Source organism: Equus przewalskii, chromosome 8 (genome assembly GCF_037783145.1).
Source record: "Equus przewalskii isolate Varuska chromosome 8, EquPr2, whole genome shotgun sequence".
In the NCBI taxonomy this organism is placed as follows: Eukaryota; Metazoa; Chordata; class Mammalia; order Perissodactyla; family Equidae; genus Equus; species Equus przewalskii.
The window spans coordinates 79,765,422-79,788,934 of record NC_091838.1 but is presented as its reverse complement, the minus strand read 5'-3'; the positions used below and the strand labels follow the sequence as shown (position 1 = coordinate 79,788,934).

Here is a 23,513-nt window from a genome sequence, read left to right as displayed (position 1 = left end):
ACTCTGGCCACTGCATGGCTAACTGGGCAGATCTGGTAGTAGCTAGAAGCGATGTTCCCACTCAGCACTGTTCCTAATGGGCTCCTGGTCTGGGCTCCCCAAGGCCCTCTGCTCTGAAGCAGTCAGTCAGTGCCTGGGCTCCTATGGTAGTGGACAGTCAGAGCTGCTCTCACAATGACACTGCTCTGATGCCAACGTGACAGACACACCTTGTGCGTCCAGAGCGTCAAAGAACGGATCTTTCCCACTAGAGCAAGTTCTTTCTTTGGTGTCTTTCAAAGGCAGGCTCTATTTGAGATGGTGGGCTGAGGGGATTTTGTGGAGGTAGAAATGGACTTCAGAGGTGGGTGGAGAATGAGGAGAAAGGAGAGGATCCTGCTACGTATGGATTTTCTTCCTGACGCCTCCTTTCCAGAGCAGTAACCAAGAGAGGTCTCCAGAAAACATAAGATGCTTCTGCACAGCAGGGGTTTCTGGTATAAGTGAAATATGTGGCATTGCAAGAGGTTAATGGGCATGCTTTTATCTTCCTGCTTCTTTCTGAAAGGGTGGGGTGGGGTCATTAGCAATAGCAGCCATGCAAAAATCAATAGGGACATTTGGTGATTTTATCTGGAACAGTATAGTAACTTTGTCTCAAAAAAGGTGCCATGCAGTGGAAAGGATCATGACATCAACCTGTTGTTGACCTCTTGATATGTGCCAGCTGTTCATTTTGTGAGTCTCAGCCTCCTGCAGCCCCTTTAAGGAGTCTGGAGCGTGCCCGAGGTCACAGGGCTGGTGGGTGAGCAGGGCTGAGGCCATGTCTCTCTGGCTCTAGATCCCCACTCTTAACCACTCTGCTGGCCAGTTCCACTTCTCTGTCCTCTCCCCAAAGTGGTGCTCATCTCTGGGAATTCTTGACCCTCAAAAACCATATCCCTTGTGGGAATCAACTTATTTTATGTAATGATTACATTGTAGAACCTCTGAGTCATAAAATATAAATTATATGTGTGTGCTTGTATGTGTGAAACTTCTGAGATGTATTTATGCCATTTGCCTCCAGCTCCGGGTCTCTTTCTCTGTTTACAGCTGGCTTATCAGCGCCCCCATCTCCTATTCTTAGCCTGTGCATTATTCATGGTTATTGAGTTGGATAACTGTGGTTGAGTGCCTTCTATTTTTATAATAATTAAAGGTTTTAGGGTAAAATAAGTTTAGCTGCTTGTTTGCCCTCAAATAGCTTTGTAAGTTGGGGGCAAAATGCTGAGAGTTAGAATAAATAAAGGTGTTTAAGACCCTGTCCATGTTGCTGAAGGACCTGTTGGAGAAGTTTTGAGTTCATGGAATCTCACAGCCCCGGGCAGAACTGGAATAGCAAAGACTACACTTTTTCCCCAGCTCTGTCTGACACTCAGGCACTCGTGAGGTCTAATGGACCAGTCACAGGACCAATGGCTTCATACAGGAGAGTGAGAGCACTTACGGGAAGTTACCGGTAAATGCTGGACAGCTGGACTGCTGGACTGGGAGGGCAGAGGAGGCTAAGGGTGTGGACCCTAGACACAGACTGACTGTGTTCAGACCCTGCTCAGCCACTTTTCAGCTGTGTAACATTTTTCAGTTACTCAACCCCTGGACCCCTTGCTTTCTTCATCTATAAATTGGCGACTGTAATAGTATTCACCTCAGAAGGTTGCTGCGAGCCTTCATGAGCTAATGAAAATAAATGACATATTTGTAAAAAGGGCTCATAGATAAGTATAATTGCCATTACACCAGCATGGTGCTCCATTTTTTATACACCAAATGACGTCTTCTGTGTCCTCTGCATCAACGAGGTCTTATCACCAGGGGCAGCTGACAGCTGCAAAATGTCAGAGCCCCCGCCTCCCCCTGAGGAGGACTTCTGTAACTCCAAAGCATCAGGAAGCCTGGAGAGTGTTAGGGAGCATGTTCCAGGTGGGCTGATTTAGAACTGGAGGGCGTGCTTTCATTTCTTCAGTTCATCCAAAATAATTCACAGAGCATCTAAGAATAATGACAGTACCTGGTATTTATGAGTACTACTGTCTACCAAGACCCGTGCCCTTGCTAATTAGTTTTGAGGTAGATATTGTTATCCTCATTTTACAAGCTTATTAACCGTGCGACCAGGTACACGTGACTTTATCTGTCTGGGTGGCTGAGCCAGGAACTGAGATTATGTTTTCTGACTCCACAGCCTGCATTTATCAGTGCTGAGAAGTGGTTCTCAAACTTGACTGAGCATCCAAATCACCTGGAGCACTTGTTAAACCAGCGTGCTGGACCCTGCTCCCAGAGTGTCTGGTTCAGCGAGTTTGGGTGAGGCCCGAGAATCTGCCTCCTAACATGGCCCAGGCGAAGCTGATGCTGATGGTCCAGGAGCCACACTTGGAGGACCACTGCCCAGAGCATTTCTCAGACCCCAACTAAAGGGCATACTCTGGCACCTTGCAAATGGATGCAAAAGAACACTAGCGTAGCACCTCTAGTAATGTAGCAATCTCTTTGTCAACATTTAGATAAAAGCCCTGATAGTTAATTAACCAAAAGAACTGTTCTCTCTTTTCTCTGTATTTTGCCCAATGAGGTCACCAGACAATTCTGGGGACTCTGGTTCTGACAAGTGGTTGTGGGTGGATAACTTCCTGCTAGGTGTTACCTTCCCAGGGGTCTCCCAAGGAGATCATGGAAGCAGAGGGGGAGGGGGCAGAGAGGTTAGAGCCCAGAGAAGGTTCAGGGCCCTGATTTTGAGTCCCACCCGCCCTGTGAAGGGGGAAGGCTCCTCCTCCTGGGCCCTGGTAATGCTTGTCACCTGCATTATCTATTGTCCTCTTAGCCTGGGTGATTTCCTTTTTACAGGTTAAGAATGGAGGTTTGGGTAGTTTACCCAAAATAACAGTACTTGATGCTTGTTTCGAATTTCCCAATATACAAAGCATTTCCCCAAGCACGGCAAGGCATCTTACCAGGCCTCTTGAGCTAGAGGTAATATTACTCCTCACATCACCCTTTTTAAGGATGATACAGCTGAGACCCAGGAGGGAAGGTTACTTGTTCTGCTCTGCTAGCAGGCAGCAGAGGCTACATACAAATCCACGCCATCCTCCCTCTCGCCTGGTTCTCTACTCCCCTCCCCTCCTCTCTCCTCCCCTCTCTCCCTTCTTGTCCCCTCTCCTCTCCTCTCCTGTTATCTTATTTCCTCTCTCTTCCTTCTCTCCCTTCTCTTTCCTTGCCTTTTTTTGTACTTTATTGTGGCTCCTTAGCTACACATATTCCCTTTAAAAATTTCCCTCTGCCTGACCTTACCAATTCCAGGGCAACCTCCAGTCTTTTCCCCACTCCTTTCATTGACCCACCCATAGACTTGAGAAAGTGTCCTTAGTTCTCAATAGAATACAAACAACTGGCATTTTAATAATATTTTATAGTCTACAAATTATGTCCACATTCATTTTCCCATCTGAAAGCAGCTTGAAGCTCTGTTTTACAAATGATGAAACTGAGGCTCAGAGAGGTGGAGTGACTTTCCTGATGGGATATGAATGGGCAGCCTAAGGCTATAACTTTCTCCTTTCAAAGCCACTGCAGGAAGCTGATGGTGAGTCCAATTGGAGGATTTTGGAAGGTATGTCACAGAGGCATGGTGGTGTTCTGTGATGTCAAGAAATATCTTGTCAGGTTGACTTTTTCTTTGGGACACAACTTTCATAAGAGCAGGAACTCATCTAATGAAATGCCTGGATCTCATGATGACTTGCAAGTGGAAATTTCCCAGAATGGGTCTATTTGCAGTGCCAGCTTGGTTATCCCACCCATGTAAAATAAGATTCAAAAAGAAATGTTGCCCTCTTGGACAAAGAAAATATTCACCTCTACAGAGGCCTCTAGTTGGTTTCTTAGAATACGGAGCAAGGGTAGATTACTCCAGACAATGAAGCAGAAGTGGCTGGTTGTATGGCATCAGTCATCTAAAACCAATTTGCCAAGCTGCCCCTGTCCTTGGGAAGCACAAATCCTGCAGCTAGGTTTATGATCCCTACTTACAGATGAAGACTGAGACTCAGAGCATTTCTCTAACTTGGCCAAAGTCATTAGTACTAAGTGATGGAGGTGGGATTTGAAGCTGTGACTTGCTGGCTCTTGAGACCATTGTCTTTCCACAACACCCTACTGTTCGCTTTGTTCCTGGGGTTTTCATAACCCAAGAGCTAATTGTAAAGTGGGAGAGTCTCCCCATTGTCTCCCCGTTCAAGGCCATGTGGCTCAGGAAGGGATTGAAGGACACGGAGCACTTGTGGGGTCCTGTGCCAAGTGGGCACTGGTGACATAGAGGTGATTCCCCACCTCACAGAGTTCCCATCCTGTGAATGAGGCAGATTCACACAGATACTTGTTGGACATCTGTTGGAAAGCACCATTGAGACTGGAAATGTGACAACTGTGGGCAGAAGGAAGGTTCTGGAACTGTCCGGAGTTCCCTCTGGCATTATCTCTGGTCTGCCCCCTGGATCCCTTTATTAGACGGTCCTGGGAGCTCCAATGCCCTGCTGCCTTTCCCCCTTTACCCCAGAAGCAGAAGCCCACCAAGACATCCCTTTCCCTACCTTCAGATGCAGGACTCCCCACCTGCAGCGGCCAGAGGACAGACTTGCCTTTAGAAGATCCACCATCCTAACTGGGTAACCAACCCCTGGGGTGGGCTCGGCACCAAGTCATCCCAATAGGCCTGATTCTGGAGGGAAGCACCACTGAGGGCATTTCCTCAGAGGAAGTCCTTATTCTGTCATATTGCATCTTTTGAGAAATCTTGACTTTAGCCCTAGAGTTGTAGAGGAGCAGAGCTAAGTGGGCTGGTGTCTTTGCCATCTGGAAACACACGTGCCATTTGCTCAGATCAGCCCAGGATGGTGCTGGGCCTTGGAGACAGGTGGGGCATCTGGGGAGTTGTGCTCACCCTATTCCTGACCCCCAGTATCCTGGGTTGATGCGGAGCTCCTGCCTCCTGTGAGGCAGTTGAGGGAGCACTTCCCAGGGAGGTGAGGCTGCTGAGACTGCGGGAGAAGAATAGGATCCCTGGAGGGGAGAGCAGGGCTGGGCGCTCAGGCATTAGCCTCCCCAGCCTGCCTCGTCTGGCCATGTGGACCACTGGGCAGCCACGAGAAGGTCATGATCTCTCTGTGCCCATGTCCTCCATGTAAAGTGAAGATGACAACACTTACTCACGGGACTGCCAAGCGTCCAGTGAACAACTGTGCGTGTGGCAGACTCTGGAACCCAGAGTCTGGCCCTTCCACGTACAAATGCTGTAACTTTGGGAAAATTTTTCAATCTCTGTGCTTCCATTTCATAAACTATGAAATGAGGATAATAGTTACATCTCTTTTATAGAATTGTTGTGGGGATGAGTTAAACGCACTGATGGATGTAAAGTACTCAATACTTGGCATGTAATAAATATACAGTGAGGATTGTCAGCAGCAGCATCTTTAGTATTGCTTTAATGTTATGTTATTATTAATACCACTTTTAGTTCTGCTGTTCTTAGTGCTAACAAAAACAACACTAGTGAGTGTTCAGTCTGCGCTCGGTACCTCAGAAATCACTTCCATCTGTATTGGTTACCTCTTTAAACTCTGGATGACTGAGTTTCAATACAGCCAAAAAGGGGGGTGGGCAGGGGATTCATCTCTGTTGTGTCGATGTGTAAATGAGGGTTGAGACATCATCCACCACAGCAGCCCTTCCTTCATAAGGATTGTGTTGATCGTTTGACCCCAGAAAGCACCCCATTAACTCCCACTGTCCCAAGGAAACAGTGCCGCAGAAAACCCTGCACCCCCGTCATTGGGCAACCAGTCCTTCCTCTTATGAAACATCCCCAACTGCTCACCTGCCCCTTGTGTCCGGCCCAGGACAGCCAAATGTACCTGAAGGACAGTGAGAAAGTCTTCCTTCCAGGAATCCCACCAAAGTACAATGCTCGCCAACCAGGCCTGTCTTGGTCTTTTCTCTTCTTACTCTATAAATACAGTTGACTCTCCTTTCTAGCACTTTGACCATCTGCCCACGGCAGCCTGTTCCTCTCGACACGTGTGCATAAAGAACTCAGTTTTTCCCCTGGCGAGGCACAGAGAAGCAGAGGCCCATCTGCCTATGTGTGTGCTGAGCCACTCCAGTCCCCTACTATGCCCTTGAGAAGGTTGGGGAGGCAAGGATGCGCTGAAGATCCATTAGCAAGAACATATTTAGGCTTCAAGAAAGCCTGCTGTGAAGGAACCTGTTTAGTTTAACTTAGTTTAAACTTAGTTTAACGCTGTATTTCACAAATGTATTTGACCAAACAACCCCAATCTGCTGCCACCCCATCACACATTAATTATAAATCAAACTGACATCATCAGAGCAACTTTGGAAATGTTATATGAATCACCGCGGAGATGTTTAATCCTTATGAAAACTTTGTAAAGGCTGTGATTGCTCCCGTTGTACAGAGTGTGGAACTGAGACTCCGAGAGATTAAGTAATTTGCCCAACGTGGCCCACCCCCATCTAAGCGAGGGTTGCAGGAGCTGGTGTTCAGCCTCCCAAGTGCATGATGCCCTGTTCACCAGGCTGCCTTGCCTGGAGACGTCCCGTCTGGAAGCTTCCACCCACATTAACGTATCCCATCAGCCTCCAGGATGGGACCCTCCTGGCCCTGAGCCTAAAACCAAACACCACTTACTAGTAAATCTATGTTTTGTGTGAGCACAAGGGCCCTGCCTCCATAGCTAAGTTGCTAGGTGAGCGCAAAAGAGGGCATCTTGTGTGACCGTCCCAGTAGCTTATTATGCGCACCACACATGGGCAAGGGGATCATTTCCCTGACCATGGGTGTGCCTGGCGTGGTGTGATTCCATCTAATCATCACGGGCAGGGCGGCTGTGATTACAGTGTTCTGGAGGAGAGGCTGCGCCAGGAGGCCCAATAAGAGCCCCACAGCAGAGCGTGTGGGCTTCATTCCCAAGCCTCGTCTCATCCTTGTTGGTGTCATCTTCCACACTTAGATGAGAGGCGAGCGACACACTGAGCCTTCAGGGATGGCTCAGAGGATGCAGAGCCGGGGGCAGAGATATCTGTCCATCTGTCTGTCTCTTTTTCTCTTTGATATCACACTGACTTATGTTAGATAGAATATAAGGCTATAGAAGGCATATAAATTTCATAGAAATTTTAGGAGTATATATGTCTGTGTATGTATATACATGCATCTTAATCCATAGATAAAAACTAGAAATATATAATGTCTGATGCACCTTTGAGACAATGATAAGACCTATCTCAGGGGGGTATTATGGGGACTAAAGAAGATACATATATATAGGCGCTAAAGTATATATAGGAGACAGACTGCAGGATCCAGCACATAGTGTTTTCTAGATATTACCTACAGACTCATCAGTTCACTCTTTCATTGAATGTCCAACATCCTCGTTTCACAAATGGAAAAGCCCAGAAAGAGTCATTGATTTGCTCAGTGTCAGAGGGAAAATTGATGGAGACGGGGAGGCTGGTCTGAAGGTCCTGGCAAATCCTTTGATTTGAATCAGATGATGTGGGAGCTGGACAGGAACCTAGAGATCCTGGAGGTCCCTGTCTTTAACTTGCCCCCCTGAACCCCTCATGAGGATGCGTGTGGGGGAGAGAGGGAGATGGACAGTGTGGCCCAGGTTCCCCCTTCTTCTCCCGCAGCTGCTCCGTGAGTATGCATGTCACATGCTTCTGTGTGTGATTCATTAGAATAGAGTTTGCCCCAGCTTAAAGATATACCTGTCCTAGCCCGTGGTTCTCAACTGGGGGCGATTTTGCCTCCCAGGGGACATTTGGCAATATCTGGAGACATTTTTGGCTATCACAACTGGGGGGTGCTGCTGGCTTCTTGGAATGCTGCTAGACATCCCGCAACGCCCAGGGCCGACCCCCAACAAAGATCATCCGGCCCATTGTCGACCAGCCCAGGTTGAGAACATGCTCCAGCCCAACGCTCTGCTTTACATGTCTGACACTGAGCCCAGAGTGGGGAAGGGCCACACTGCCAGTTAGGGGAGGGGCGTGGCCAGGGCTTCCACCTCAAGGTGTCAGACCACCAGCGGGTCTTGTTAAAATGTGAACCCTGATGCGGTAGGTCTTGAGCAGAGAATCTGCATTTCTTGCCCCTCCCAAGTGGCTCCCAGGCTGCAGGTTGGTGGACCACGCTCTAAATAGCCAAGTCTTGGTTTCTCCATTGCACCAGCATTCCGAGAAACTGTCACTTGCATTGTCCTCACCCTGTACTAATTACTGTTCACTTTCTCTCATCCTAGGGTTCCCTGGGCCCGCCTGGTCCCCCTGGGAGAGACGGCAGCAAAGGCATGCGGGTATGTCTGTTTCTACTGCCCTTCCCACTAGGCAGTGCCAGGACAGGGACCTCCTAATCAGAGCCCTGTGCCCTCGAGTTGACAGGGCAGGCCTCAGCTGGGGCTCATTTGTATCAGGATCTTCCCAGGTCCCTAGAGGTCGGCCCAATAGTTATAGCAACACCAACAACAGCTATTGCCACTGGGCAGCCCCTACGTGTCTTTGGAGCTAGTTTCTCACTTAGTTGACAAGCAGTTCTGAATGGAGATCTTGTCCCCATTACCCATAACTTGAATCAAGTCAAGGTCCAAGGTGAAGGATTCACCCAAGCCCCAGGTTCGTCGCTAGAGGAGTCTGTGTGGGACCCAAGAAGCACCCCGTACCCTGCATGGACAGCCACCCTCCCTCTTGTTGGGACCCTGACTCCATCTCTGTATTCCCCTGCCTCCAAGTTGGAACACGCTCCAGAAACCAAGATAAAAAGTGATCTCCTCTCAGTCTGCTCCAGGAAAAAAGGGATCAAACTCTTCTGTACCAAGAACCCAAAGGGAAATCGCTTCTGGGTTCTCCCCATCTCTACTCCCTTGGCGATTTTCAGATTTTCAGCCTTGCACGAGCAGGCCTCGGAGTGGGAGCCCTGACTGTGAGCGCCTCCTCAGTGCACAGCCTACAACGCTTCAGGAAAGAGGTCTCAGGCAGAGACTGGGAGAGAAAGGGGAGTTCCAGGAATCTCTAGGCCCTCTCCGTGAAGAGAGCCTTCAGCGTCACTCCAGTCCCTGTGCTTTCTCTGCTATTCTGTCTGAATTTTGTTTTGTTGACCTCCAGTGGCAAGAGCAAGTGAGGTTGAGACAATACCACTCCCAGTGAAGATCAGCCCTTGACCTGTAAAAGGGTCTCTGAGGGAGCCTGGGTCTTGGTCACCGGCAGTTACGTTTTTCTGTATGAGTTTGAGTTCCAAGAATGGATGCCCCGGAGGCTTTGGACCCTTGTGTCTGGGCCTGTGTCCTGCTGGGTTATGACCACATGCTGTGTTTTGTGTGCAGGGGGAGCCAGGAGAGCCGGGGCTACCTGGAGAGGTGGGCATGCGGGTAAGTGTCGCTTTGAGCTTTGTTCCTCCAATGTTCCCGGTGGACAAATCTTGACACAAAACCAGTTGCCGTGGGCATAGAGGAGATGCACAAATTTGTTCCCTACAGACCCTTCCCATATAAACGCATGCACACTTGTGTGTGGATATCCACAATATATGATCGTTCCTAAATTCTTACCTAAAAATGAATCACACCATACTCTGCCATCTATCTCCTTCATTTAACAAGAAATCAGAGACATCTTTCCACACCCATACAGACACCACCTATTCTCTTAATCAATGCATGTTGTTCCATGATATAGATGTATTGTAATTTATATAACCTTTCCCCTTTTTACAGTTCTGAAGGTTGTTTCTAGTTTCATTTGTTTTTCACTAAAATCATTGAAGCAATAAATGCTTGCGTGTGTGCATGTATGCATGTATGTGTTTCTCCTATGTACTGTATTTTCATTTTAGTAGGATAGATTACGTAAATTGGGATAGCTTTGTCTGAAGAAATGCACATTTTAATTTTGGTAGATTTTAATAGATATTGCCAAGTTAGTTGCTTAAAAGCTGTGGCAATTCATGGTACAGGCAGCAGAGGAGCCTCAGAGCTCTGCAGACATCCGTTGGGCTTTGTCGGGACTTGTCCAGGCTGTACTGGCCCCATGGCAAAGTGTGAATGGTGAACCGCAGGAATCATCACGTTGATCAGAAGCTGCGCATACCCTGGCCGGATCATGAGCAGGCCACCGGATGCCGGGCAAGTGCAAGTGGCCATGTTGCCCTGGCCTCATTATAGCTCAGAGGCAACGCACTCCCAGCTATTCCCTGAAGTTGAGTGATTCCAGGTTTGAATCACAGCTCCACTAGGCAGGATGACAGGAGCTCTCAGTAGAGGAGAGACAGAGGAGGTGGAGGGGGTCCCTCAGCAAGACCTTGTGTGAGCAGCATGGCAGTGTGTGGTGGCTGAGAAGCAACAGATCTCCAACCCAAACACATTATTGACTGAGTGTTGCCTCTGCTTCTGCCTTTTCTTTCTGTTCCCAAACCTTCCTTGTCAATTCTCTTCTGCAGGGATCCCAAGGACCACCTGGGCTTCCCGGACCTCCTGGACATGTTGGAGCTCCTGTAAGTGAAGGCACTTGTCTGAAGGGGTTCTGTTCCCTTCTCCAGGGCGTGGGATCCAGGCTCTCTGACAAGTCCCCCTCCCGTATCTGCACATGGACCCATTGTCTTGTAGGCATCAGTGACAATGAAGTGTTGGGCTCTCTTCTTAGACCAGAAATGCATAAACATTATGGTACTTAAGCATCTCCTGGAGAACAAGTTTAGATATACATTCCTGGGACCCCATTCCCAGACAGTGAAGCAGCAGGTTTGAGTGGAACACAGGAATCTGCATTTTTACCCAACAGCTCAGGTGTTTCTGAAATTTGACCTAAAGAAGCTGTCCAGTCTGCCACTCCGGAGGGGGTGGAGTCTTTATTAATTCTCAGCCCCTCGAACACTGCCAGATACATGATGGATGTCCAGTGACCATGTGCTCCATGGATAAAGCAATGAACAAGTAGATATGGTTGTAAGGAGCAAGGTGGCCTCTTGGGTGTCTTACCTTATGCTTGATTCTCATTGAGAGATTTGAGATTATCTCCAAGTGAAAAAAACTGCGTAAAAGATTATTTCTGAACAAAGGAATCTGCTTTGCCTCAGGGGCATTCAAGACCTCTCATCTCTGTGTGTCTGGACAAAATATTTGGATAGAATTAAAATTGCCTGGGTGGTCCACAGACCTTTGGCCCTCTGGGACTTCCCCAGGCACCAAAGATGTATGTAGCATTCCTGGAATCAACAAGTGGGCCTGGGGGGTCTCTGCCTTCTTTGATATCATTTCCACAGAATGTCCAAGGGTCTCTTTTCCAGGAAAGGAAAGGAGAGCGAGGGGGCCACACAGGGAGTTCACACAGTAACATAGGACATGTTCACGCCTCTCCAGCAGGGCCACGCACTGAGCTTTTGGCCTAACCTTCAAGCTCTGCCTGGGGAGAAGCCAGGCTTTCATCAGCTATGCTGGCAGCCCCCACATCTCACTGTGCATCCTACACATCTGAGAAGAGCAGACACACGTGCTGTTCTGATCTTCTGCACTTTAGTGTGGGGCAGTAGGCTTCAGGCAAAACTTCTATAAGATTCTTGTAATAACCAAGTGATTGATGCAGTCATTCATTGAATCATTTATTCATTCACCAGGTGTTTATGTGTCAAGTGGCAGGAACTGTTTAGACCCTGGGGATACAGTATTGAAGGAATGAAGGCACTGCCCTCATGGGGCTTACATTCCACTTTGGGGAGGCAGAAAATGTGTCATATGGGGCTGAGTGCTGCGAGAAAAGTCAAATGTGGGGAAGAGGATGACGAGCCACTGTGGGCGGGTGGGGGCAATGATTGTGTTTTAGATCCTGTGGTCAGAGAAGCCCACATCTTGCCTGACATTTCTGTCAAGTCTGCTCACAGAGGGGAGGGAGTTCTGAGCACAGGATCTGGGTGCTGCTCCTGAGGAAGGTGGGGTGGATGCAGGGCAGGGCAGGGCAGTGGCCCTCTCCCTGGGGAGGTGGAAGGATCTGGCTTAACGGGGCCCAGAGTCTTAGGCTCAATGTTGGGGGCCGTTCCTGGATTCAGTGATCACGATGGAATCACAGGCTCCAGGTGGCAGTGGGGACTGACTCCGAAGCCACGTTCCTGCCCTCGGCCAGGTGAGCTCAGGGGCCAGGGTGTGTTCAAGGCTGTAGCTGGGAGGACCCGGATAACCCAGGCCAGGGGCCAGCCCCAGGAGCTCACTTCTCATTCTAGCAGGGGCCTAGCTCAGCTGCCCAGGTCTGAGGGAGGCACAACGGCCACAGTGTGGAGTGAGACGTCCCGGGAGACAGGCTCTTCACCACCATCCCGGGCAGTCTGTCCACAGGCCCTTGGAGGGTAAGAACAGAGGAGTGGACTGAGATGTTGTGTTACTGATCTTCCTCTCTTTCCCCCAGGGTCTCCAAGGAGAACGAGGTGTAAAGGGAGCCCGAGGAGAAAAGGTATTTGCAGTCAGCTTTAATCGCTTAATGCAGCTTTCCCTAGAAAAGAGGAAGAGGGTGCCTGGGACCCTCCACTCCGTGCTTGCGTGTGTGTGTGCACATGTGCACATTCATGTGTGGGGGCAAGTGTGTGTGCACATGTGTGTATGGACAGTGAGTGTGTGTTTGTATGTCTGTGTGCTTGTGCATGTGCGCGTGTGGCAGGTGAGAGCGGGTGCAGACAATTCATTAGTTTCCCACCCTAAATATAAATTCTGGGCCAGGCAGGCCATGGGCTCGGTCTCTGCAGGTTCTGCAGTCCCCTCACAAAGACAGAGTGTAGGGTTTCCAGGCTGGAGAGTTTTTGAGACCGCCCTGGATTGGGACTCAAAATGTCCCGCTTGCTGCCACAGACTCACATCCCACTCAGCAAGTTACGTAACTTCTCTGTTCCCCAGTTGCCTTGACTCTCAAAGTAAAGGGAGGCTGCATGGTGACAGTTGTGACACTGGTGACCCACATTTAGCCTCATTCACTGAGTGTTATAGACTGATGGAAGCTGAGTCTCTTAAATGCAGATGGCTGTGGTGGCCGACATATTGAGGGGGGCTAAGATTGGCCCTTCCTTCATGCCTGTGCCACCAGGTCACAACAAGATGCCATCAGACCCTATCCTTCCACATGCGCCAACGCCATAGAATGCTCGGGGCCCAGCTGGGAAGGAACAAGCTGCGAATCCCGCCTCCACTTCCCCAACCGCTGGCACCAAATTCTCAGGAATCTCTCCCCAGGCCCATTCATTGGGTTCTTCAGATTAAGAGCTGGAATTTGTCTGTCCTACGCTAAGCTGTGTTCCAGATGCTTCTTCCATCTACCCCATCCTATCTTCCAATGGTACACATTCTTTTAGTTTTATAAGGAGTTTTAAAATTATTAAGTAATTTAATTTTGTTTCTACGTATTTGGGAAATAGTGACAAATAGCCTATAATCCTGCCATCCTGATACAACTACAGTGGCACGTTTTCTGTAGGACTTATTCTTATATATCCGATTTCTTTTTACATAGTCGCCAGTAATATATTCAGTTTCACAGCCTGTCTTGTTTGTGGTTCCTGCGTGTGATATTTTTTCCCGTGTGCTCTAGAGTTTTTGTGACTTCTTGTAAGTGGCTGCACAATGTTCCATTTTGTGAGCAGACCATGATTTATGTGCCCATTCCCCTGTTACTGATCATTTAGGGTTGTTTCCAGTTTTTCATGCTTAGAAATAATGCTTTGGTGAACGTTTGTAAACCTATAGCTTTATTTATTTATGTTTTCAAATTTAGGATTATTTCCTTAGGCTGCTCTCCCAGAAGGGAGATTACCGGGCAAAGAAAATGCACTTGTGTGCAGCCCTGGAAGCACTTACCGTGTTGCTTTCCAGAAGATTCCTTAGGATAAAGGGAGGCAGGGTCTAGTGTGGTACTCCAGGCTCCAAAGCATGATTTCGGTTGTGTGTATATTAAATTTTAATCATTGTAATTTAAAAAGTGAAATCCCTTACCCCATGGTCATAGTCATTAGGATTTCATCTCTTGGTTCTTTTGAGAGTTTTAAGGTGGTTCTATGTATTTGTTTTCCCGTAGATTTCCTCTCTGGCTTTCTGCTTCTTTCCTTTACAATGTGGGGACTTGAAAGTGGCATTTGGAATAAATGAGGATTCAGGCCCAGGGAAGTATGGCTTGATGGGTGGCTGTGGTGCACGAGGGAACGGGGGTCTCATTTGAAAGCCCTGCGTGGTTGCAGGCAGGGTTTGGGTTGCTGATCCGGCCGTAGGGCCGGGCTGTAGAACAGCAAGAGGGAAGCTGAGGCTTGGTGTCCAAAGTGCGTGGTGGGCTCAGCAGTGATTCCGGTTGAAGTCCCAGGCTGTGGATTCTGCCCTGGCCACCACCTGAGGGCATGGTCAGACACCCAAGCCTGTGCCCTGGGCTGGGGTTCAAAACAGGCCTCCGGGCATTCAGTCTCCCTCAGGCCCCTACTGAGTGCCTGTTGCCGGTCAGGTCCACTGAAGGTGGTAAGTCCAGCAAGGACTGAGGCACAGACCCTGCCTTCAAGGTTCCAAGAGTTCAGCGGACAAGACAGACTTAGAAAGTCAACTCAGTGCATGGCTGTGTGAGGCACAGAGTGCTCAGTGTAGAACCTGGAGCACGGATGGCTCTTGATAGGCATTTGCTAGATAAATTAGTGAATAATAGATGAGTCCTTCATAAAATCACAAGTCCTAAGGCCAGATCCCCTATAGGATGGATAACTGGTGAATCGAAGGTGTGGGAACTAAGCAGAGGACAGTAGTGTGGACGCAGCCAGGTCGTGTAAAGACAAGATGGCTGTATTTGGAGAGGATGCAAACCCCCAGGACTCCCTTGGTCATCAGAACCAAGTCCAATACTGATACATCACTGCAGGGGTCAGAAACCCAAAAGCTCGATCGCCTTGGAAGGGGTCTCCCCAAACAGAGGCGTCAAGGCTATGGCTTCGCCACTTGCCTGAGGCCTGGGCTTAGGCTGGGTCTGCATTAAGGAGCATCGAGGACCCCAGGCAGGAGCACATGAAGGCCCAGAGTGTTCCCACTCACAGACAGTTTCACTTTGCTTCACGTGGGGTCAGTTTTCCAACAAACTCCGTGGGGTCCCAGAGATCAGGGGTCAAGTCACACAGCACTGATCCGAAGTGTGATAAAGGAAATTAAAAAAAAACCCAGAAAACCTTCTCCTTGTTGGGCCTCGGTTTTTTGCATTGTGAAATCTCAACTGAGACCCAGATTGATCCAGAAGCCGGCGAGGAGCCTGTGCCCAGCCTCAGTGCCTGCCGTCTATCTACACGCAATGCCTGGGATTTCGGAGGCACCTCCTGGCACTATAGTGTCTTCTGCTCCCTGAAAGAACATGGAGGAAATCATCCCCAAGTCAAAAGCTATGTTTTAAGTGCTTAATTTTTTTTTAATGTGCTGTAAAAGACTCAAAAAAGTGAAAACATAATGCTTGCCCTTAAGAAGCCCTCAGGGTGACTGGGGACATGTGAAAGTTAAACTGACTCCTCCATTCACATAGTCACCCCTTCATGCCTTCGGTCACGTACCCATCCACCCGCCTACCCACCAATCTTTAGTGATGCCTTCAACTCTCTGCTCGGGAGTCCATCGCTCAGAAGTCTTCCGAGTCCCCCGGGCCTGTCCCAGAGCTTCCACTTCTGTGTCCCTAGGACTCCTATAGTTTTCACCCCGATTGGCCATTTGTGTCACATTTGTCTTTCACTCCCACACACACATGTAGACCCCTAGCACCTTGAGCACAGTGCTCACACCTTGTGCGTCTCTGGGTCCTCACTCTCTGAGGTAGTAGTCACAAAGTGCATGGCCAGTCTTCATCTATTGACACGTTGGTGTGGCACTGGGCACTGGATGAGGAGTGATACGGGAACCAAGATGGCACTCAGGTTACAGAGGGCCTTCACCAACAGGTGTATGGACTTGGACTTTTGTGGAGATGTATGGGATGGGTTTAGAAGATGCATCTTAGCACTCAGGCTCAGATGAAGGCACAAGAGTGGATGAAATGGTGAGCAGGAAGCTGCATGGGCCACATCCTGTTAGCTAGAAAATGTCACAGACAGAAGGCACTGGGGGCCCAGAGCAGAGAGGCAGCACTGTCTGAAAGATGGTCTTCTAAGCTTCCTGGTTGCAGTGGCTTAGGCCGGGCTTCTGAGGAATGGTGAGTTTGGATTTCTAGGGTTTCAGTGAAGACTCAAGTACAGAGCTGTGGACTCTTCATGGGCCTGGTGAGAGCAGCTCTGCCACTTAGGAGCCAAGACAGCCACTCAATCCACTAGAGCCTCAGTTTCCTCACCTGCAGAATGGAAATACTAATATCTTCCCTGAAGCCTATTGGAAGGTCGGATAAGATAACAAATCAAAGTGTCCAGCACATCACCAACACATCCACAAACACTCATTTCCTTTCCCTACCTGTGTTTTGGGAGAAATTCAGTCTGTGCACACTCTGTGCTTTGTTCTTGCTAAAACCCTGTTTTAAAGCAACAGGCTTTTCCCATGGAGTGTTGAGCTGCTTTTCAAGCAAGCTTTTGGAGTCTTGTGTTATGACTTCTGTCCAGCCAACAAATGCTTCGTTCCTATCAAAATCCTAAATTATCAAATCTAGAAAGGACTATAGAGAACACTGGAGATCTCTCCTATCGTACAGATGGAAAAACTGAGCCCAGAGGCAATGTGTTTCCTGATGCCAGGAGAGCAAGTGCTAGAAACTCTTCCTTCCCAGTGTGAGCTTTCCCCACCAGGATACACCTCAAGTGCCAACCAGAAATGTAGAGCAAGCGATGTTCCCTGAGCTCTCTCTTCTGATTGACCACAGTTCTGCCCCCTTCAGGTGCTACCTTGCAGGGAAGCTCGGGATGTGGAGGGCCACCTCCAGGTGAAGTCCGGGAGAGGAAATTCAGCCAGGGTCTCCATCAGCCTCAGCCTCTCCAGGCTGCACCAGGTAGCATCATCGTGGTGTAGACTGCTCTGTGCCTGAATCCTCAGTTATTCCAAATGCCACTTTCAAGTCCCTCCAATGTAATTGCAAAATTCTTAGAGCAGTGCTAGGCAACATGTGCCATTTATATTAGGGATGGGGAGGCAGAGACAGAGACAGAGAAAGATACAGAGAGAGAGAGAGAAACGTGAGCCAGGGCTCTGCTAGCTCAGCTTTGGGTATAATTTCCAACGCCCTTGCTAACTTTCTGGATGACTCTGAATAGAGCTGGTCCCTTCCCGGCACCTCCGTTTTCCTATCTATCAAATAAGAAGCGTGGCCTGCACGATCCCTCAGGCTCCTTTCCGCTTCTTAGATCTGGTGGGTACTTAAAACAGTTTATTTTCTCACGAACCTCTCTGATTTCTTACATCAGCAAGAAGGAAGTTTCCATCTCCTCTTGAGACAGGCCTGTCCAGCTGTTGGGCCTTGCCCAGTGTGGAGCTGGGCCAGAGAGAGCAGCTACCCATCTATCACCAATGCCACCTCCCGACAGCACATGGCAGGGTGTTCTCTGTAGGGTGGGGGGCAGCCCTTGCTTTAGACATTTTCCAGAAGATGCTTCTACAGGCACAGTGAGGTGTGGATGCTCCACTGGCGTGAGAATGTCCTGGTGATTGAAGGGCAGTGAGGCCTGAGTGAGCTGTCCATGGGCTAGTGGGCTTGGAACGATTGGCAAATTGTAAGGTGACTTTAGTTAGTAACAAAGAGAGGAGTCCACTTGCTGAGGGGCCAAAAGTTGTATGTAGTGGCCCCAACTCTGTCCAGATAACTATGGCCCCAGGACCACCTTGGGTGGATGTAACAGTCAAGCCCCTGAGGCCCCAGGGAGGATCTTCCAGAGGTCCCACCCTGGCTTGGGAATAGGGAAGCCCAGGGCACAGCGGCCCTAATAAGAGCACCGGCTTTGGAGTCCAGAGAACCAGATTCTCACCCTGGCTCTGCCTCTACGAGCCCTGGGACCCTACACAAACTTAACCTTCCTGACCCCTGTGTCCTTATCTAACACTTAGGGGTAACACTACCTGTCTCAGGAAGTGGCTCTGAGGATCCAGTTAAATTAGTTGTGACAACAAAAACAGGATTTGGCACCTGGTAGGTTCTCCCTAAATGTTCAACAAAAGGGAGTGGGAGGTTTGAAGGGACTGAAACCATGCTCCACCCTGCAGACAACCGCCCCCAACTCTGCCTTATGATGAGTCATCTGTAAGTCATAACCCTCAGTTTGCATTGTTCTAGAAGGGTTGGCAGAGTTGCCCGCCAGATCTTACGGTGGTGAGTATTTGTTGAATATCCGCGGTGTGCTTGGTGCACAGAGGTACATTCACTCGTAATTTGGTGAAACTTTATGATTCAAACCTTTACGGAGCAAGTGCCCAGTGGAAGAAACATACCACATGCGCCCTCCCACATTAAATGTGCGGACCAACGCCAAGATTTCAGAATTGTCAAGACTCCTGCAGCCCAGAGGAAAGGAGCTAAGGACATTTTCTCACTTTAAGTGGGGTGCGCACTCCCTCTGCTGTCGGAGATTCAGAACTGCAGCAAGCGGACTTGGCATGGAGGGAGATCGCCCAGGGCTTCGCAGGCTGGCTGTCAGGATTGAGTCAGCAAATACCGGATCTTCCTCTTTTGAGCTTTGTGAACCAGGATGATGCACTTAATCTCTGAGACTTGGTTTCCTTTACTAAAAATGGGAACGATCTGTCACAGGGTTTATGTGAATTTTAAACGAGATAGTGCCTGTTTTAGCATCTGGTACCCGGAAGATGGGAAGATGCTTGGGACAAGGATTGATTCTCCCTTAATTTGCATATACACACCCTTCCCTATCCATTAAGGAATGTGAAAATCAGAAGAGGTCTTAGAGTTTTTGCAATACAACCACCTTTTTTCTTTTCTTGTTTTCCATGATTTCAACCGAGTGAGGAAATTGAATCTCAGAGAGGAATAGACTCTCCCAGGGGCAGCCAGCATGGGTGGAGTCAGGATTAGAACTCAGGTCTCTGACTCCTAGCTCATCGCTCTCCTCTGTTCTTTCCTTTCCCCAAGCTCACACCCCTTCCTATCCCACCACATTCCTCCCTTGCTGGCCCCTTTCGACTGATTTCTTTGTCTTTCCTTTCCTTGTTCCATAGTCACTCTTTGTTTTGCATAACCACCTTTTAATGTATGCCTTCCAGGCACTGTTCTAAGCATTTTACATATATTATCTCACCTAAGCCTGACAGCAGCCTTACAAGGTAAATAGCATCCCTATTTATAGATGGGGAAACTGAGTCGCAGAGATGCTAAGTAATTGGTACAAGATCACACAGCTTAAGAGTGGGAGAGCCAGGGTTTGAGTCTGGGTGGTGAGGTTGACCATGGCTCCCTGCACCTCTGCACCCCAGAGAGCCCCGGCTGCCAACAGTCCATGCCAGGAACCAAGCTGGTGGTCTCTGTGCAAACCCTGTGCTCTGTCATTGTCAGGAAACCCAACAAGACCAACACAGCAAAATGAAACCAAGGGTCAAGACTTTAGGTGGGACATGCTGTCTCTAGTTTGGCCTCTGACCCAGTTCTTCCCTGTTGCTTTCACCCACCTCGTGTCCCAGCTGGGCTTCTGTAGGCATTTCTGTTAGAGTCCCTGCTGTGTGGACTGCTGCCTCTATCATCTGTCTTAATCCCTGTCTGCATCTCTCTCTCTGTCTCTGCTCTCCCTCAGCATCTCTCTCCCTCATCCTCCCTTTCCTGTTCATTCTCTTCCTCGCATCCCCTGCTAATGAAAACACAAATCTGCCGGCACTCCAGCTGTGTCCCTCCTGGCCCCAGTCTCTGGGTGCTGATTCCATGTCCAGCCAAGCCCTCACCCTGCACCCTGCACCTGTCCTGAGTTGCAGCTAGGAGAAATCTTGGCCCCGGGCTCCATTGATCTTGGTTTGCAAGTGCAAGGAAGTAAGAAACGGGGACTTAGGCAATACGCAGAGCCTTATGCTTCCTTATTTCATTGTGAAATAGTATCTTTTCCTTTGCTGAGCCCCGTGGAAGTGCCACATTCCAGGGTGACATTTAGTAGGCTGGCCTACTACAAGGAAGAGAGCTCTGGCTGCAAGTCAGGAGGCCTTGACTTTAGTCCTGGCTCCATCAAGTTTCCACGTGACTCTGGACAAGATACACCCGCTGAGGTTGTGAGTTTCCTTACCTATAAGTGAGGCTGTTGGATTCACGGGTTCGAAGACCTTACCAGCTCAACCACTTTGGGAATCAATGGAAGAGATGAACCTGCTCCTCCAGGGGCCTCTGCTCAGATGCTGTGGGGAGATAGAAATAGAGGATTGAGAGTCAAGAGATCCAGGTTCTGGTGCTGGTGCAAGAACACCCCACTGCGATTAAGTGGCTTTACATCTGGCCTCAGTTTCCTCGTCTGTTGTTGGCCCTCAAGCCTGCCAACCTCACAGCATTTGAGGAAGAGAAGATGCTGTAGCAGAAGTGGAATTGATTAGCAGAGAGAGAAAATACACACAGCTCTCGTCTCTGTTCACCCCAAAACTCATATAATGAAAAGGCCTTTTTTTAAAGGATTAATATGTAATAGCGCTTAAAAATAGAAATGTGTACATCATTGTTCTAGAATTTTTAAAATAATTTCTGAAGGATACAAAATATATATGATGAAGTTAACATAATTGCAAGATGAGAGGAAACTATAAACCAAAATTCAGAATTGGGAGAAGTGCTGGAGGAATCCCCAAGTTCAAAGCAGTGGATGTGGGGAGCGGGGGATCCTGGGGCAGAGGGCACTGATTAATTGGGCCCTGCACTTGGAACAGCTGAGTAGGGCAGCTCCTCCCCTGACCTCTGCTTGAACTGGCTGGTGGGGAGCATCAGTATTTGCCTCCAGATTGAGAGAACCATTCCCCCAGCAGTCAGCAATCCCCAGAAGGTTGGGAGCATCCACACTGAGAAGAAAAACTACTGATGCGTCCCACCTGTCAGGATATCCCCTCACCCTGCAATCACCAGCAGTGGGCTGCAGTAAACAGAATCAACATCCATAGGCAGGCAACTCAAGACAAGCACAGCACAAAAGAGCAGAAAACCAAGAATCTTCAATCGTTCCAAGAAAAACAACATCCTGGAAGAGAGGCAGCAACCTTAAGAAAAAGAAAGAAAGAAATAACAGCTTAAGAAGTGAAGTTATAGAGAAATAGAAGGAGAGTTCAAAATAATTTTCACGTGTATTCTTCTGGTCACTCAGTAAATGTCACCTGGGACCCGCACCGTGAGTCTCTGGGCTGGACACTGGAGACACGATAATGAAAGGGTGAACACACCTCATGTCCTCATGTGAGAGAAGGATAGTGACATGGGTAATAAATGCAAATTGAATTAAAAGCTGTGAAGGAGACAAATCTGAGACAAATCCAGACAAATGCTGGAGAGGAAGAGGGCATCTAATTTAGATTAAAAGGCCAAGGAGGTAACATGTAAGTGAGCCCTGAAGGGTTGCTGAGGGAACAGCAAGCACAGCATGGGGAAACAAGAAAGCAGTTACTCTGCTCGAGGTACTCAAAGAAGGAAGCCATGGCTGCTGGAATGCCAGGTAATAGACTATTAATGTTAGCATGAGCCCACCTTTTGTCTTTCTCATTTTTTTTAAAGATTTGCCCTGAGTTGACATCTGTTGCCAATCTTCTTTGTGTTTTTTTCCTTCTTCTTCTCAAAGCCCCCAATACATAGCTGTGTATTCTGGTTGTAGGTCCTTCCAGTTGTGCTATGTGGGACACCGCCTCAGCATGGCTTGATAAGCAGTGCCATGTCCGCACCCAGGACCCGAACCAGCAAAACCCTGGGCGGCTGATGCGGATCAAGCGAACTTAACCACTTGGCCATGGGCTGGCCCTGAACCTACCTTTTGGAGTCACCTTTCTCCATCTACTTAGTTCTTAGGGCTCAGCTGTGAAAAGGACACCAACCGGGAACACTAGACACAAGGAGTTGACTCATGAGGGGAACACGCGGCATGTATGGCTTTGGCTCAGGAGAACCAGTGCATGGCTGGGAGGAGAGCACTGGCGCTCATTCACTACCTTCCATGAGCAGGTGTCTTAAGTAGGTTATCTCACTCCTTAGTCATAGGTGTCTTTAGAGGAGGGGATTATCATCCCCATGAAACATAATCAACAGAAACAGTTTCAGAGAGGTGAAGTGACTTGCCCAAGATTCCACAGCTAATGAGAGATTCAAACCCAGCTCCGTCTGAACATAAGCAGATAGGTGGACGTTGGGTGGCTCCATGGATCATGGCCTACCATCAGCCAACAGTTAACTCTTCTATCTATTCCAAGCAGTGGGAACATAGTGGGTGTTCATACAGTTACTGGATGAACGAATGATGAATTACACGTGCCCACAGTTTCATAAACTGCATTACAAACTACCTGTACCCACTACTTTATTTGACCCCCATGAAGACCCTTGAGATGAGGTGGCCTTTTCTTCGTTGCAGATTTTGTAAATGAAAAACGAGATATGAATCCAGTTTCTCTGACCTTGGACCTATGCTTCTTAATCCCCAATACACGTAAACTCTAGACTGTTCTGTGTGTTGTTTCACTCTCCTGTGTCCAAAGGTGCCTGGTGGAGAGAGGAGCTGAGCACAAGTGAACACTAAGAGCCTTTGCTTGCCTTTCCTTTTTATGATATTGACCATGAGGAAGTCCATTGGGCTGCTGCCTAGTGATCACTTGCCCATTTTTTCACTTTCCTTCCTTTGCCAGGGGGAGCGAGGTCTGGATGGATTCCCCGGGAAGCAGGGAGAGACAGGAGAGCAGGTAGGTGGGCGTTGGCGCTGGTGGGCTGGGAGGACAGAGATGGCTGGGGACTGATGTAAAGCTCTGTAGGACCTGGGTGCACTGGCCTCCGTCCTGCTCAGCTGGAGGCTTCAGGAGGCTTAGTGACCAGCCCCCTGCTTATGGTCACATATGGGCTCCTCCAACACCAGGGGGGAGGAATCCCAGAGAAGACACCACTTTAAATCCAGTCCAACCTCAGTAATACAACTTGTGTTGTAAAGACCATGAAGATGTGCACGTGTTCAAGGTGATGTATTCACTGCAATCTTGTCTGCGGGAGTAAAAGACTACAGACAACCCAAATGCTCTTCAATATGGAATGAGTTGAATAAACCAGGTGCATTGGTCCAGGGCAATAATGTGAAACCATGGAAATTAATTAAGAAACTCCTAATGTATTGGTATGGATGGTATGTAAGATATACTCTTAAGTGGAAAATGTAGAATGATGTGGAAAGTGTAGAATGATGTGGAAAAAAACACATCTATTACTTATACAGACGTGGGCTATCTTTGGAAGGACCATCAAGAAAGTAGCAACTTGCTTTCTTGGTTACTCCCAGAACAGGATGCTTGGTGACTGGA

The 23,513-nt window shown here is 48.6% G+C and overlaps 1 protein-coding gene across 2 annotated transcripts in view; it reads left to right on the top strand.

Moving 5' to 3' along the window:
- COL22A1 (collagen type XXII alpha 1 chain) overlaps positions 1–23,513 on the top strand; it is a 293,252-nt gene that overhangs the window by 110,301 nt on the left and 159,438 nt on the right. For both annotated transcript variants that reach the window (XM_070631019.1, XM_070631018.1), the window contains 5 exons: positions 8,352–8,405; positions 9,429–9,473; positions 10,541–10,594; positions 12,496–12,540; positions 22,854–22,907. In XM_070631019.1, coding sequence (XP_070487120.1) covers positions 8,352–8,405; positions 9,429–9,473; positions 10,541–10,594; positions 12,496–12,540; positions 22,854–22,907 — 252 coding nt within the window. The remainder of the gene's footprint in view (positions 1–8,351; positions 8,406–9,428; positions 9,474–10,540; positions 10,595–12,495; positions 12,541–22,853; positions 22,908–23,513) is intronic.